Below are 18,370 nucleotides of genomic sequence, written 5' to 3'. Positions count from 1 at the left end.
GGCCTACTTAAAAATATTATAGTGGTAGCTGCATTGAAATATGGTAGCACAATGGAGAGGGCATAGTACACACGGAAGTGATTGTTATAAAATAGATAAATTACTTAAAAATATGATTGTGGTATCGGTGTACAACCAAAAAATGCAGTTTATTTATTGCGTGTGATAGGCAGAAAAGTGCTATTTTAAATAGCAAAATTGAGCATAACCACGCTGCGGACTTACACATTAATAGATAAATTGTATCGAACAGTGTTAAAAGAAGAGCTACGGAAGACATTTCTGAGAGACCCATGAAACTCGGTTGAATATATATTATTATAATGTACCGAAGTACATATGATATTTCCATGCAGATGTTCTGCGTCATCATACTATGAAAGAGTAATGGAACGGAGAAAAATTCTCTCCGGCGCCGGTATTTGAACCCGGGTTTTCAGCTCTACGTGCTGATGCTTTATTCACTAAGCCACACCGGATTCCACCCCGGCGTCGGAAGAATCGTCTCAGTTTTAAGTTCCAACTCTTGGGTTCCCTCTAGTGGCCGCCCTCTGCACTACGTCATAGATATCTATGAACCTAGACCGAAGTCCACACATGTGCTGAGACGATTCTTCCGACGCCGGAGTGGAATCCGGTGTGGCTTAGTGGATAAAGCATCAGCACGTAGAGCTGAAAACCCGGGTTCAAATCCCGGCGCCGGAGAGAATTTTTCTCGGTTGAATATGTCAGTTAATAAAGTACTGCCAACTTAATGACGTTCATTTCTACGTTAGGCTATCGATAATCAGTGCATAAACACTAGAAAAATAGTTAATAAAGTACTGTCAACCTCATGGTGTTCGTTTAGCGGTATCGATAATGAATAAGAAATCAATAAGGTTTGTTGATTACGAGGCTCGAGTTCTCCTGATGTCTTTTTCTCTACCTATTTCATCGGGGCGCAACTATGCCATGTCCCTTTTCTCTACCTGATGGGAACGGGGCGCAACTATGACCACAAAACAGGGATCCTTTTTTATCTGCTGCATCTTACCTGACCGTTGGGCGCAACCATGCCCTGCCCGTTCGAGCAATTACCTGAGTATTCGAGTATTGAATGGTTCAATATAGAAATGTTATACGACAACGTTTTCATGGGGATCATGAAATTTAAAAAATCTCAGGACAAGGAATAAAGGAAATAAAATTAATTTCTGACAGAAGTAGATAAACTGATGCACTTCCGGAATACCCGAGGGAATTTTCCTCCTCCTGATAACAACATTCTCTTCCTTAAAACTTTACGTCGGGCAACAAAGAGGCATCATGATGAAACTTCCGGCAGCATTCCTCCCAACTTGCACCCCTCTCCCCGTGTTAGTTTACGTTTCGAAACATCTTGCATGACCACAAGCCACCAGCAGGGTAAGGTGGGGTGGGGGCAGGAGGCATCGTGGAAATTGTTCTGTATGTTCCTGAGGGAGAGTCGCTCGCCCATTCCCAACACTGCGTTACTCTGCCCACAAGATGTCTGTCTTCTCTTCCCCTCATGGCTTATCCCAGGGGACGCCATTTTGTCGTCATCCCCCTTGTACAGCCAGGGGTAGTATATATAGGGATGAGCTTATTCTAGGGGACTCTGGAATTACGAGAGGGAGGGGGTTGCACCCGCGAGCCTGGAAAGGAAAACTGACAGGCGAGATCTTCTTTCAAGAACGCCCCTCTTTGCACTGTGTCTTCAGGTCGACGACGAGACTTGCTTGTCGCGGTTTAAATCCGGAATATGACAGCGCGATCTGACGAAAGCAAACAGTCAATACATTGATGTACTGTTATATATTCTGCGAGCATGATGTTTCGTCCCGCTATACGCCTACACAACTGTTCGTAGTATTTCACGAATTTTGACATTTTTAGGCGTGTGTTCAGTGTCTTTTTTATCATCTGTATGAATTATAAGGATTAAAGTAACTTTAAGGGGTTAGGTACAGCTTATAGCAGTAAAATTTTGGAAATATCCAAAAATGTTTTCCTCCATTACTGTATCTTGTAAAATAATGAAAATTATATAGCACAAGACAATGGATATAACCCTAACATAATAGACACACTAATAAAAAAGGCAAAACAAAAACAGAACAAACCAACACAAACACCACGTGAGAATAAATATATAACATTAACATATCACAATACCAATACTCACAAAATTGCAACTTCATTCAGAAAACTAAAATACAAGATAGCATACAAAACAAATAACACAACACAGAAATATCTAAATAATCACATTAAACATTCAAATAAATATAATTCAACTGGAGTTTACAAACTAAAATGCAATAGTTGCCCACATTTTTACATAGGGCAGACAGGAAGATCCTTTCACACAAGATATAATGAACACATTAAAGCTATAACCAAACCCTACATCACATCAAATTATGCAGACCACATTAACAACAATAATCATGACTACAGTAATATAGAAACAGATATGGAAATTTTACACATCACATCAAAAAGTTCACAGTTAAACATCTTATAACAATACGAAATATAAACATACAATAACATACCCACAACATATACTTAACACACAATTACAGTTCAATACCCACACATTATTCGATGTCATGATACGTCATAACACACAAACAACCAGCCCTACCATAAGAGCAACACACCCCCACCCCTACAACCGACAAATGCACATCGCAGAATTCAAGATCACCAGTAGTTCAGGAGACACTGATGAAGACGTATCACGTCGAAACGGGCCGTCTGTCGAAGGTATATACCTTTTTTTTAACACTTTTTAACGTTTGATTAAGTAATTTTATGTTTTTAGAAAATTATTATGTGTAAAACACTGTCCTTCTGCTATAACAAAAAAATATATTTTTACTATTAAAAACATTTACTTCCCCCCCCCCCCAAATTCATTTCACTGTGCAGTGATGAAGCATTTCCCACATAACTCAAAAACTACCCAACATTCTGTGATGAAATTTTTTGTGTGTATTTATGCATGTCGTATCTACAGCTTGATTCAGGGATTTTGGCCCCTGCAAAATGTAAGTAGGCCTAGATAGACTGAGAGCGAGTTCCTCATCACTACTGGCGGGCTGGGTCACACAGGTCAGGCCGCGCAGTCATGACACCTAACACTTCCTTCTTATCTTGTCGCGGTACATTCCGCCTTAAAAACACAATATTCTTCCACGCGTCCCGTTACTAACCACTACATCTGTTCACTAAAAAAATGTCATGATGACTTATATTTTCTTGACATGAGTGTCCCTCATTTACGAGCATAGATATTATTTTCATTCTTCCTCTTCCCTCTACCCCTCCTATGCACATTTGTGATGAAATTTCTTTCTTATGACGCAACACACAGCTCGCTCACCAGCCAAACAACCAAGGACAGGGGCCAATAACGTTGAATCGAGCTGTACAATATGATGCAAGATCAATTCTCTACCTTTGTTAGACTGTGTAATAAAAAATTAATTAATTGAAAAAAATTGTCAAATATCAGTATTTTCTTCTAACACAAAATGAAAAATATATTATATTAAGGAATGTAGTTGAAAGAACATGATATTTTAAACATGAGATTCAGCAATAAAATAAAAGAGAGAGAACATGAAAAAATTAACAAGTTTATGAGTAATGAGGGAAACGCTTCATCACTGCACAGTGAACTACCACCATTATGAATTTCGAAAAAAAAAGTATATATAAATATTTTTTTTAATTGTAAAAACATTTTTTTTTTTTCATATAACAGAAGGACAGTGTTTTACACATACCAATTTTCATTATTCTACAAGACACAGTAATGAAGGAAAAAAATATTGAATATTTTCAAAAATTTTACCGCTGTAAGCTGTATCTAATCCCTTAAACGTGGTGACGGCATGAAATTAATATGAGTCAATACAGAAAGGATGATAGCGATAATTTCAAAAGGATCAATAATCATTTATAAAAATTGAATTCAAAATGTAATAGGAATAACACACGGCCCTTTTAAAACTTCAATTATAACAACCACAAATAACCTCTTAGCATGCAACATAATTGAAAAATACAGTACTAGAAAGTCTTATTATATTTATTTAAAGGGTAAGAATCTGAATCTGACCCATGTTTACGTTAAGTTTCTACTAACAAAGACTACAGGAATAAGCTGTTTTAAGTGTGGTTCGAATACTGTGAATAATTCTGCATTTGTCGTTTCTTTGCTTCTCGAAATAAAACATTCTTTGCGACTTAAATTTGTTAAAGTAAGCCTATTGATTTTAAAATCCATTCAAGTTCCGCTGGTTCGTGAGTACAACACGCTAAAAATCGCTGAGATGGAGGAAACTGCCCATTCTAAGATAAAATCATAGTTGTCACCTTACCTGTCGATGATAACGGGGTCCGACGGTGTTTCGTTCCTGTTTCCACAGCTCTTCTTATCGCAACATCGACTGAAACAAACAAGGCCTCAATTAGAACCAACTTTGTATTTATTACATCAACTGTAACTACTACGAAAAGAGAATAAAAATATTCTGCCATAACAGATATGATAAATCAATTAACAATTCTTATATTTTAATACAGGAGCCCCACATTTCTCATATTATTTTGTCTGTTAGAGATCTATCTCTCTTTCGTAGCGACTGATTGTTTAATTCTTGTCTTGTGTTAAAATAAGTGGTTATCTTGCGTCATGTTAAATAAGTTAACCATATTACTACTGTACATAATTTTGGTTAAGAATTGGAACAAAATACTTAAGAACACTGTCTAATAGTAATACTAATAAAACGTTATGAATTTTACTAAAACCTAAAAAAAAACAGCCGGGATATAAAATATGTGAGCATTACTAAAAATTGTGCTATTAGGAACTGGTCCTTAGGGAAGTACTGAGAAGAAAATCGGATTGTATGGATCTGCCAATGAGGAAATCGGATATAATATTTATATCTCCGATACACAGGCTACATCATAATTCTGCTTTGAGGAATAAGGGGCGGTAATAATAATAATAACAATAATAATAATAATAATAATAATAATAATAATAATATGGCGTTATTCCAATAATTTATTACGTTAAATATCAAAGAATATCTGGATCGATTCAAGAAAGAAACAAAGAAAAAAAGAAAGAAAGAAAGAAATAAAGGAAGTAAGAAAGAAAGAAAGAAAAAAGAAAGAAAGAAAGAAACAAACAAACAAACAAACAAAGGAAGATCGGATATAATATTTATATCTCCGATACACAGGTTGCATCATAATTATGCTTTGGGGAATAAGGGAAGGTAATAATAATAATAATAATAATAATAATAATAATAATAATAATAATAATAAAAATATGGCGTTATTTCAATAATTTATTACCTTAAATATCAAAGAATATCTGGATCGATTCAAGAAAGAAATAAAGAAAAACGAAAGAAAAAAGAAAGAAAGAATGAAAGAAACAAAGAAAGAAAGATCGGATGTAATATTTATATCTCCAATACACAGGTTACATCATAATTATGCTTTTGGGAATAAGAAAAGGTAATAATAATAATAATAATAATAATAATAATAGTAATAATAATAATAATAATAATATGACGTTATTTGAATAACTTATTACGTTAAATATCAAAGAATACCTGGATGGATTCAAGAAAGAAACAAAGAAAAAAAGAAAAAAGAAAGAAAAAAAAAGCAAGAAAAAAAAGAAAGGAAGAGATGTAACAAATGTAAAGAAAGGGAGGACATCTAACTTCTTTTTTAACGCTTTCTTCAAGAGGATTTGTACGCCAACTCATGGAAAAAAATCAGTACAAGTCTCATATTGTGGTGTGCTGATAAGCCATTAATATTTGACTATAATTGTTTATTTACTGTGCCACCTTTGCTTATCTTTAAGATAAGCAAAGGTGGCACAGTAAATAAACAATTATAGTCAGTACAAGTCTGTTATTATTTAAACTGCAAATGAACAGAAAGCTGCAGCTATAACTTGTTGCAATTTTTCAGCTTTATAATAGATCATTTAAGATTACTACGGAGTGAAAATATTTTACGTGCATGACTTTCTATTTACTTACTGTTACATAATATGTGAACAAGTATTCTCGAATTTTCTTATAATGCACACTTCCTTAAACATTGAATTATGTTAAAAAGTTGGAATTTTATACACAATTTCAAAACTAAAGTACGTTGAAAGTAGACTGTTATTATGATATTGATAGAAACATTTCAAATAATTATACATAAATTGTGAATTTTAATTGAAATGGTTTTTGATAATCAAATGAAAAGAAATTCAACATAAATAATAACAGAATACTATTACTATAATCTATTTTAAGGATTATCTTATTAAGAGCAGTCAGTAAAAATCAAGCTCCTTACATAATTTGTTTGTGAGGTTTGTGAGTTGATACTCAGATGCAAATTCATTAATAATTTTTCACATAGTTCATGTTAGTGATTAAGAAAAATTTATGCATAAAAATTATGTCCAACCTGTTAAAATATTCATAAATTTTCCTTTATAACGGTGAGAATAAAATTGCATTAAATTATGCCCACAATCTTTTGTTTGAATATTAAAAAAAATATGAGAATTTTCCATTTCTTCTCATAGAAGTCGCTTCAAGTAAATAATATATAATTATCTCTTACAAATTTACATAAAATAATTGTTGTATGCATATTATAATAATTTATAATGGTATTCTTCTATTTACATAAAACAATTTAAAAGTGATATAAATTTTAAACACTTAGGGTGCTATTCATAGACATTTCGCAGCACGCGCTACGAGCCTACTAAGCTAGCCCCGGCTATCCACTGGTTACTAGTACAGAATTCAAATCATATCCTATCACTAACACTGGTTTATGAATACGAAAAACGCTGATCATCCACAGGAAGCCCGCGTTAAAAATGTCTTGAATACGGCCCTATAGGCCTACAGTTTTACATCCGTCCACACACGCATTAACATCTGTGTTTATGAAAAAAGGCCCTGATCTTACTACGAACTGTTCTAAGAATAGATCCTCTTCACCACTGATAGTTTAGTATGGAAGATGGTTAGACTTGGTATATTCGCAATAAAACTATTAATAATTCAGTATTTAACAAATAATTTTTCCGAAACATAGGCATCTGGAAACATACTTTTCGAATAATATATTTCAGTATTCTAGATTAATATATTTCAGTATTATTATTGTATTTATCCTGGTAATAATGAACAGCCTGACTCGTAGATACTTTGTTTTTCAGCATTAACTTCCTGTGATTGTATGTTAGAAGATTCGAAGAGAACGTTAGGATGTAGATTCGGCTCCTCCCTTCCCCAATAATGCATAACACAATATCAATATGGCGGTTGCTGTCGTCTGCGATACAACGAACTTTTTTTTTTTTTGTTGATTTCGAGTTCGAGTGTTAAAGTGCCTGTATTACGTGCTCATAGTACAAGCAACACCGGTGCCACAAGTGAATACTTGTAAATACCTAGGTATAGTCTATATTTAAGTAACAAACTGGGTTGGGAGGAACAGGTCACTAATACCACAAGGAAAGCCTGGAAAGCACTACATTTCTCTATGCCTATTCTGAAGAAATCTAACCGAAGATCAAAAGAATTAGCGTACAAACCCCTTGTTCGTCCAATTATGGGGTCCGTTGGGATCCGTACAGACAAAACCAAATCGATTCAATGGAAAAGGTCCAACTCAAGGCAGCAAAATATGTCAAAATGGGAAAGGGACATGGTGAAGAGACAGTAAAAGACTTAGGGTGGGAATCTTTCAAATCAAGGCGACGAAAAACCAGACTCACCGCATTGTTTAAGGCACAAATGGGACACAAAGCATGGACCGACATCAATGCTAGATTAGCAACACCATCATACTTGGGCAGGGGAGATCATATTAGGAAGTTTAAATGTAGAAAACAAAGAACGGACGTGGCAAAATTTTCCTTTGTTAACCGCACAATAGTAGACTGGAACAGCTTACCTACGGCAATCTTTCAGGGTGGTCCTCTCAAAATCAATACATTTAAGGAAAGGTTGAGAAGTTTAGACTGAAAATGTAATTGCAATTAATTAAGTTGATATATAATTAATTAAGATGATATGTAATTAAGTTGATTTGTAATTAATTAAGGTGATATGTAATTACTTACACTGGTAATAGTTGGGTGAAATAGAAGTACTTATAAGTTAGGTTTACTTTTGCTCAATGTTAGGCGTTATTATAGAATAGTTTTTATTTATAGTCCTAGATTTATTGCATCTATTTATTTATAGTTAGAAATAAATTCAGGTTTATTTTATTTTCTTTTTTTTCTTCTTTTATTGCTGTAATTATTGTATAATTGTAATGGTATTATTGTATATTATAGGCTACATCACTGCCACCGGGTGTATACCCAATTGTAGTGTTAATAAATTCATAAATACATACATACATACATACATACATACATACATACATACATTACATACATACAACACAAATCCAACAAGGTTCACTTTTCAGCAAGATAAAGTACAATAATCCCTCTTAAGGAAATGTTGTGCAGATTCTTGAGAGCACGCAGTGTAGGCGCTTTGACATCACTGCCTTAAACCATTTTTGGCACCACTGATGCTGGAAACGTGTTCATCTCCGAAAATTTCTAAATGTATTTTTTACAGTATCAAAATCCCTCCCTTATACTCCACATCATAATATTTATCTACCGGTAGGTATGTTTCCATGATGTGCTGTTTACTTATCATGAATTTATCAGGAAACATAACAACCAAACACATAGTACGGTTATTTGTAATTCGCCGGCTGCCACATGTCTGGGGTAACTTAACCCTCTTCCAAATTGGCTACATCAAAAGATCTAATGGCGGGATTAGAACCCAGGACTAATCGAATTGGAGACAAACATTTGAGCTCCTGGTTTAAAACTATGGGGAAGGGGATGCTGTTGTCATAATCAACGGTGGTATCTGATAGCTTTGTGAGCAAGAAACTCCCCCTTGCACCTCAGAAGCTAAAACCAAGTAATGGGGAGGAGCCGAACCTCCAGGGACTTGTCCCCCCGTTCGCTGCTTCAGACTGACTCACCGATCTATTTCCGTGTGTTCCAGTCATTCATCGTTTTTATATTCAACACCGCAAAGCTTGAAAATTGAAAACTGCCATACCAGTGCTGCCAATACTGCAGGCAGTGCTCATAGCTTCGAACACATTTGATTCCTAGAATTTTTACTTCGTCATTAGTACAAAAAATACAGATAAATCGTTTGGATTCTGCAGAAAACCGCCTTCGAGTACTTCCGATAAAAAATACGGTAGTTAATGAAATGTCAGCTACCAATACGTCTGAAAAACTTTACAACGGATGTTGATGTTATCCATACTTAACAAGAAAATTATTCCCAGAAAGAAATCATTTTCATTCGTACAATGACGGATTTTATTCAAACTGTTATCATAAAATATGAAATGAAAATTGAGATTTAACAAAAATACTTTAAAAAGTGCAATGCTCGACGGTTACTACAAGTATCAATAATTTGACCTACATCATAATACAGATGGGCGATAATCACGAAAGTATCGATAGTATTATCGACTGTTGTTCCAACTATCGATAGTCCTTATTTACAAATGGGTTTTAAGGAACCCGGAGGTTCATTGCCGCTCTCACATAAGTCCGCCATCGGTCCCTATCCTGAACAAGATTAGTCCAGTCTCTACAGTCATATCCCACCTACCTTAAATCCATTTCAGTATTATCTTCCCATCTACGTCTTGGCATCCTCAAAGGTCTTTTTCCCTGCGGCTACCCAAATAACACTCTATATGCATTTCTGGATTCGTCCATACGTGCTACATGCCTTGTCCGTCTCAAACGTCTGGATTTAATAATCCTTATTATGTCAGATCGATAGTCCTATCGATAGTTATAATAAAAACTATTGATAACTTACTATCGATAGTCATTACAAAACTTTTTTGTTTACCCTTTCCGCTCGAATGAGTCCATTTATAATCACTAACAATTCTGTAATTTCTGACTCATATGATTTGCCTGATTCTATTTTGTATCCTCAGAAGTCGTTTCATTCTTCACCGATAGAGTGCAGCACCCGGTAGTTCCTTGGCCAGCTCTTATTAGGAAGAGGATTTTTTTTTTGTTTCTCCGTGGTCTTAGGTCAAAATACAACATAGATGCAAAGAAAAAATTGTTTCATTCACAAAAAGGCAATTGAGGTCAGAAAGGGTTAGTTTGTTTTAAACTGAATTTGTCTAAACGCGTATTGAACTATTAATGTAATAATTTATACTGAATTAAATCTGAATTACATACTAATAACAAACAATATTATAATCTGTCCTTAAAGTCCCATCATTAGCCATCATTATATGTTTCTTTAAACATGTGATCATTGCTCCAAAGACAGTTTAAGTTTTCCACTAAAATGAGAATTTTCACTCTGTTGGGATGCAGAAGGTTTCGCCTTTCATTCATTAAGTTTTCAGTTTTGGATAATAGTCTTTCCGAGGGAACTGAAGATCCGAGTGAATACAGATACTTTATGAACAAATTACTTAGTTCTGGGTGAGTGGCGTATGAAGAATGGAACGGATAAGTGGAAATAAAATACTGGATTTGCCTAGTTAAATATGAAAAATAATGAGCGCTTGCTGAAATTTGCGTAGTAGTTAAATAGAGATTTAATATAAAAATTGTACTTGATAGTAAGGTTGAGTTTATAAACTTATAATTAAGTATAACTAGCTTCCATGATTTTGTATATGAATGGAGATAATGAAAACTGGTTCCAGACAATCAGAAAGAGGGAATCCAATGTCTCAACTCTCATTATAAAGGTACTGTATCCTTCCCGGGCCTACTCTGCCATCTATGCGAGATATGTAGAACGCTTTTATTCTACTCATGATTGCAAATTGAAGAATCGTTTACGATTCAAAAGAATATTCGGAATCATAGACTGGGATGAGTTCTGAACAAACCGTAAATGAATCGTACAAACACTTTTCGATACTATCAATAGTCGCCGAAAGTATTGTAAATAATTTGACTATCGATAGTTTCGGTAGAAGAAGTCATAACTATCGATAGTACTATCGACTATCGCCCATCACTACATCATAATGTTTACACTGTCTTCATTTACAATTTCCCGTCCTGATGCATTGTTCATGGTACTAACGCTATTTATATAGACAGGTGTTTTTCATATCTTGAAACGCTAGTAGGCGTATTTCTTTAAGCCCTAACACGTTTCCTTGGACGACCACGGAAACTCATTATGAATGGATCACTTTGGGACGTTAATAGCTTTTAATCGAGACCTTTTCTCAATATTGTCATGCCAATTTCAAATTAAATACATATTATCTATCCAAACCAAAAAATATACTAATGTATCACTACGCCGGTAAACGGAAAAGATCAAGTACACATTAATGTATAATACATTAGATTTCTTTTAATCTATCATAATGGTTAATTACATTGGACCGATTTGAATTGGCATAATATGTGTAAAAACGTTAGTTATAATGAAATATTTACGGGACTATATTTTATAGCGTATATTGGCTCTGGCTTTTAACCAATCGTAGATTAGAGAGTGGCGTGATATTGTTTTGGTCTTGTACGGTTCTTATCGTGGATAGACATTACATATCGTAGACCTACTTTCATCTGTTCATATTTAAATACGATATAACAATACAACTCTTGACGGCCTTCAAAATTCTACATAATATGACCCAGCTTAGAAATATTTGCAAAAATGTATGTCCATTCGCGAAAAATGAAATAGTTCATATAATTTTCGTGAATTTTACTGCTTGTACAGATTTCCTGTGAATTTCGTTAGTAAAATTGCACTAAGCATTCAATATTCAACATTTTTAATACACAAATATTGCGCAGGGATTTCCTTTAATAAATAAGCGGGTTATCATTTATTATACGGAATGGCCCAAAACTCACTACCTATTGTTGAACTTAAATTATATTCTTAACCTCCCCAAGGATTTCAAATTGATATTAATTTGAAAACCTTTGCTATACATAATCTTGTAGGCTACTTTCAATAAAGTGTCATTTTACCATTCGAGCTGTGTGTGTGTGTTTTTTTTTTTTGTTTTTTTTTTCTCCATTTTAATGGGTAGTAACTTTTGGGCCACTCTGCATATATTGATTATAGCATAAAATAAAAGGTTTATCCTTAGGACACTTCGTCAATTTAAGGAATATTCCTATATTTCAGAATGAAAATCATTGAAATAAATAGCATAAAAAACACTGCCATGAATGTAACTTTAATCTCTCTAGTAATAAACGGTAAGCAAAGTAGCAATTTTTTGTTCACAATACAATGCTATAACAAATAAGTAAGGATATGGACATAGTCTTCGTTATACTTAAAGTACACTATAGACTAGCAAATATTCTAAAGTAGTTATTCTTTTTTTGTTTGCTAAAGTGAACTTCGAAGTAACTTGGTACTGATAGAATACAGCTTACATTCAGGCGTAAAATGATTGAAAAAGGAATATTGATCGATGAAGGGGGAAAATGAAGTGCTTAGTAAAGAACCGTGTTGTTGCTGTTAGCCTATGTAATTCAGAAATAGTTTACTTACATGACGTCATTGTCGTTCGATAGAAAAAAACGCATGACAGAGACAATTCTTTTTCTAGAACTTGTGCGAAAACGGGAAGCAAGTCCGGCAGAAATTTTCCAACAGAACCGTACCTTGTGTAAATGCAATAAAAAACCTAGCTAAAAAATTCAAAGAAACGGGTTCAATAAATGATCGTAAAAGATTACATAAGAGCTGAAATGGAGTCAATCAATGCTATTGAACTTATGAAAGTTAATAATAATTTTATAAGAAGGTGTCAGCAATGTATAGCAGTCAACGGGGGACATTTTGGGCATAAAATGTGAGCTGGGTAAAGGCTGGTTCACAATAAACCGGAAACGAGAATCGGAACGAAAACGGTAAAATTGTTAAAATATGTACATTTAAATGTGAGCATTCACAATTAACGAAAAGCTTGCCGGAGTCCGGGATCGGGAACGGAGAGTTGGCCAAGTTTCAACTTTGGCTTTCACGTTTCCGATCATAGCCCACTAGATTCATTCCATTGCCATCTAAAAGCTATTTTGTCGTCGTATATTTTGTAGCAAGGAGACCGTGACATAACCTATGCATTATTTTGTTCTCTGCTGTGCATCATGGAGCAAGTTTTATTTGATGAGATTCTAATTTTGAGTGTTGAGGAAAATCCTCAAGTTTACAATAAGCGGCGCGCCTCGTATAAAGATGAGAAAAGGAGAAGAATACGTGGCTTTGAATAGCTGCATCTTTGAACACCGATCGTAAGTGAATCATATTTTATTACTGTATTGGTTGTATTACACACTACATATTCATGCTTCAATTCAGTAACTACTGTTGTGTTCATTTTTGTTCTATTACAAATGTTTCTTCTCTAATTATTTTACGTTATGGTAGACTTAAAATAGGTTATGATAATAAATATGCATGGGCATATATATTTATAGTACCGTACCTAATGAAATGTTTCAGTTGAAATTTCGAAGTTGGTTAACCTGTGTTTATGTTGGCTGCCTTGTACTCATGAGACAACGCCATTGGTCAATTATACACAAATAACATCAGAATGCGTAATATCGACTTTACATATCGTTATTGACATATATATCGATATGCATAGTCGTCTACGTTCTCGGTTTATTGTGAATAAAAATTTTTCATATTCACGTCCTCTGCTTCTCGTTTTCATTCTGGTTCTCCTTCCCGGTTTATTGTGAATCAGCCTTAAGTAAAAATAACTGCACATTGCTTGCCTGCCAGGCGAAGAGCGGGTGCATGCATAGCGGGAGACAGTCGTTCTGCGGCAGCGACCGGAAAATTCTAACTCTCCTGGACAGTTAAAATATATTCCCTGTACTAAGAATGGAATTCAGTCTGTGCACTTTTTTCTTCTTCTGTACAGAGAAGGGTCCCGAAGGCTTGCATTGCAGCCTGAGGCTTATTGTGCTTACCACTCCTGTTCTGTGAATGATACTTGTAGCCGAACGATCGTGCTCTTGTACAAGTACAGCACGCCCACCGTTAACTTAATTCGGGCTATGGTATTTATCCAGGTATAAGGGACAAGAAATGTAACAATTTTTAGTAAAAATTAATAAGCCTTTACTTAAAATTAAAAAATGCACAATAACGGCAGCTATTCAGTCCTCCCATATCTAACAATTTCTCATTATTCCCTTGTACAGAATGTTCGCCAGGAAACAGGTTTAGCTCAGATAAATGCTATTGGCATTTTACGGTTACAGATGGAAAACCACTTCCGAGGGAATAGTGAGTAAATTTCCCCCTCAATCGAGCGAGAGAACGTTTGTGTTGCTTAGTGCGGACAAAAAATACAGGCTGAAGGTCAAGGCATTACAAGACAGGTGATTTCCATTCATTGCACAACTTATTCTTAGAAACAAAATTTTTCTAGTCTTCATTCCGATTTTAATCTCAGCTTTTATCCCTTCTGCCAGTTTACTAAATAAGTCGTGAATAATTTTATTCCTCCTTAATGGGTTATCAATAGTTGTAAGCCACATATTTATGCGAGGGTGCTTTTCACTGAAGGAAGGTTTACAGCATTACTGAATGTGAGAAGAAAGAAATAAACTTAGAATCTCACTGTGAACCATTAATATAGATCTATAGGCTACTTACAACAAAACAAATGGCTTTTAAGGAACCCGCAGGTTCATTGCCGCCCTCACGTAAGCCCGCCATTGGTCCCTATCCTGAGCAAGATTAATCCAGTCTTTATCATCACATCCCACCTCCCTCAAATCCATTTTAATATTATTTTCCCATCTGCGTCTCGGCCTCCCCAAATGTCTTTTTCCCTCCGGTCTCCCAACTAACACTCTATATGCACTTCCGGATTCGCCCATACGTGCTACATTTCATGCCCATCTCAAACGTCTGAATTTAATGTTCCTAATTATGTCAGGTGAAGAATACAATGCGTGCAGTTCTGCGTTATGTAACTTTCTCCATTCTCTTGTAATTTCATCCCTCTTAGCCACAAATATTTTCCTAAGAACCTTACTCAGATACCTTTAAGCTCTGTTCCTCTCTCAAAGTGAGAGTCCAAGTTTCACAACCATACAGAGCAACCGGTAATATAACTGTTTTATAAATTCTAACTTTCAGATTTTTTTACAGCAGACTAGATGAAAAAAGCTTCTCAACGAATAATAACACTCATTTCCCATATTTATTCTGCGTTTAATTTCCTCCCGAATGTCATTTATATGTGTTACTGTTGCTCAAAGATATATTAATTTTTCCACCTCTTCGAAGGATAAATCTCCAATTTTCATGTTTCCATTTCGTACAATATTCCGGTCACGAGACACAATCACATACTTTGTCTTTTAGGAATTTACTTCCAAACCTATCGTTTTACTTGCTTCAAGTATAATTTCCGTGTTTTTCCTAATCGTTTGTGGATTTTCTCCTAACATATTCACGTCATCCGCATAGGCAAGAAGCTGATGTAACCCATTCAAAATATAGGCCTATACAGCTTAGACTACTTAATTTTTTTCTACTATTGTCATTAGATGGGCAGGGCATGTAGCACGTATGGGGGAATCCAGAAATGCATATAGAGTGTTAGTTGGGAGGCCGGAGGGAAAAAGACCTCTAGGGAGGCCGAGACGTAGATGGGAAGATAATATAAAAATGGATTTAAGGGAGGTGGGATATGATGATAGAGAATGGATTAATCTTGCTCAGGATAGGGACCGATGGCGGACTTATGTGAGGGCGGCAATGAACCTCCGGGTTCCTTAAAAGCCAGTAAGTAAGTAAGTATATTATACGAAGGGTTCAAAACCATAGTCGGCCAAGCGCCATTTACTAAAACCGTAGAAAACAAGAGTTAAAATGATGTTATTACCGTAATTCAATGGAAACATAGCAAGTAATATAAAGTATACACATTAAAACTAAAAGATATGTAAATATGCATTAAACTATGATATTCACTTAACTTTAACCCTTGCTTTTTCCGTTTTTAATAAATGGCGCTTGGCCCACTGTGGCTCTGAACCCTTCATATCACTTTCCACATCACAAGCGCCGGTACTCTGAAATTTACAATTGGCTCATTTCTTTTGCATTGTAATAGACTCCTTGGCCAGCTGTCTCAATGAAGAGTTGCTACAGACATTAGGCTACAGTTAGTTTCCACGTTCAAGTTACTTTCTTTTGAGTCAATTCATAAATCAAAATATCAACGACATTCACAAACGCCAGAAAGCATGTACAGTCGAAAGATTTCAAATGAACTATAAAATAAATGTTACATCGGTATTGAATCAAATGTTACTGGTAATACGACCTTCCCGATGAGTTCAAAATAATACAATTCATTATGTGCTGCAATGTATTGCCCTTAGCAAGGCCAACCGAAGCTTATTTTATACAACATTCTAAAGAAGAAAACACATAAATCAAATGCATATAAATCATTAGACATAGATCCAATGTTACTTATTAGCTACTGTAGCCTTCGTTAGTTACAGCGTCGACTTTGCATGTTCGGGGTTCATGTTCAAATCCCGGAGAGTTCAAATGGAACTTGTGATGAACAAAGACGTTGTTAGAACAGATTTTCTCGAGACACTCCTTTATTCTCTGCCAAACTACATCAATTGTACCTAGCTACGCAGATCAACCTTCGATGATATACAAGGATAAACGTCGCAGATGGATGTGTGACTTGCAGAAATGGGAATACTTGTGTAAAGCAAAACACACGTCGTTCGATTAGAATTCTTACTATCCATTATTATACGATTATCCCAGAACTCGAGCTTTACAAATTAGTTAGGTACTGATAATTAACTATCCGTCGCTAATTAATTTATGTATATATTTTATAGTATACGATGAACTAGTTATTGTGTGTATGTATTTATTCATGTGCGTATACACTTAAATACGTTAAGGTACGGTCACACGTCGCTACTTTTGCAGCGCTACTTTTATACTGCAGCTGCAAAAGTTGCGTGTCGTGTTCACACGTAAGCCAAAAGTAGCGCGCTGCACGCTACTTTTCGTGCTGCGCAACCCGAGTGCTGCAAAAGTTGCAACTGGAGGTTGCGAGTCTGTTCACACGCAAGGCGCTACTTTTGCAGCCGCAGTCATGCTGCAGGTTTCCATCTCCGTGTTGACTTCTCAATATACATTTTGTGGTTATGTTCGCATTATTAAGAAACTCATGCGAAAGCTTACTTATCTATTATTTGCTTTTCTGTCGTATCTAGTATTCAGAAATTGACATTATTTTTACTATAAAGCTTTTAAAAACGCCTATATACTTAAATGATAACCAACAGTATATTCACGTAATCAATGTTGGCAACCCTCCTGTTTGAAACTACGCTACGGAAAATTTAAAAAATGAATTATATCATCACCAATTATGCTCAGACTGTGTTGTGTATTTAATAACTGTTACAAATAATTTATTTTCATTACATTTAACATTAAAATATATCCAAATAATAAAAGTATCATTGACACATTTGAGTGGTAACACTGGTTGCAACCGCAGCAAAAGTTTCAACAAAACCGATATCAAAAATGCTGCGGCTGCAACCCTGAGAACCCTGTTCACACGTCGCTACTTTTAAGTTGCGCGCAGCATAGAAAAGTAGCCGGCAGCAGGTTCGGCAGCCGCTACTTTTCGGGTTGCACCGTTGTTCACACGTCGCAGTACGAGAGTTGCGCAGTTTTTTGTACTGCAGCTTTGCAAAAGTAGCGACGTGTGATCGTGCTAAAGAAGAAAGCTATTTTGGTGTTTAGACTGCATGAACTTCTGAAGAAATCGATTAATTTAGCTCTGTTGGAAACTTCACATTTGTCGCGCATGTATGCGTGACGAATTCACTGGCTGAATAGACCTACTAATACTCACAATTATCCAGAAATAGAATTCATCTTGTATGCAAATTGACGACACAACAAAGTCACTCACTTCGAGAAGACCGATAGGCTTCTCGAAAGTTCTTATGCATCTTCTACGCATGCGCGACGATTTCACCAGTCAGGCAGCCCTTTCAAGGACGAAATAGTACTCGCACTATTCCATAGGTGGCGCAACGAAGGTAGCATATTATTCAGAATCCGAGGTTGTAGTGGACATTCAAGGAATCTGAGCGTATTCAATGTATCTTAACTCGAACAGAACAAGTGAC

At 35.4% G+C, this 18,370-nt stretch overlaps 1 protein-coding gene across 3 annotated transcripts in view; it reads right to left on the bottom strand.

Annotated features, from left to right (window-relative positions):
• Positions 1 to 18,370, bottom strand: part of kn (EBF transcription factor knot) — an 872,483-nt gene that overhangs the window by 600,966 nt on the left and 253,147 nt on the right. For all 3 annotated transcript variants that reach the window (XM_069821751.1, XM_069821752.1, XM_069821753.1), the window contains exon 6: positions 4,398 to 4,466. In XM_069821751.1, the coding sequence (XP_069677852.1) occupies positions 4,398 to 4,466 (69 nt within the window). The remainder of the gene's footprint in view (positions 1 to 4,397; positions 4,467 to 18,370) is intronic.

Source organism: Periplaneta americana, chromosome 3 (assembly GCF_040183065.1).
Source record: "Periplaneta americana isolate PAMFEO1 chromosome 3, P.americana_PAMFEO1_priV1, whole genome shotgun sequence".
Lineage (NCBI taxonomy): Eukaryota > Metazoa > Arthropoda > Insecta > Blattodea > Blattidae > Periplaneta > Periplaneta americana.
This window is presented reverse-complemented; position numbering and strand designations above follow the sequence as displayed.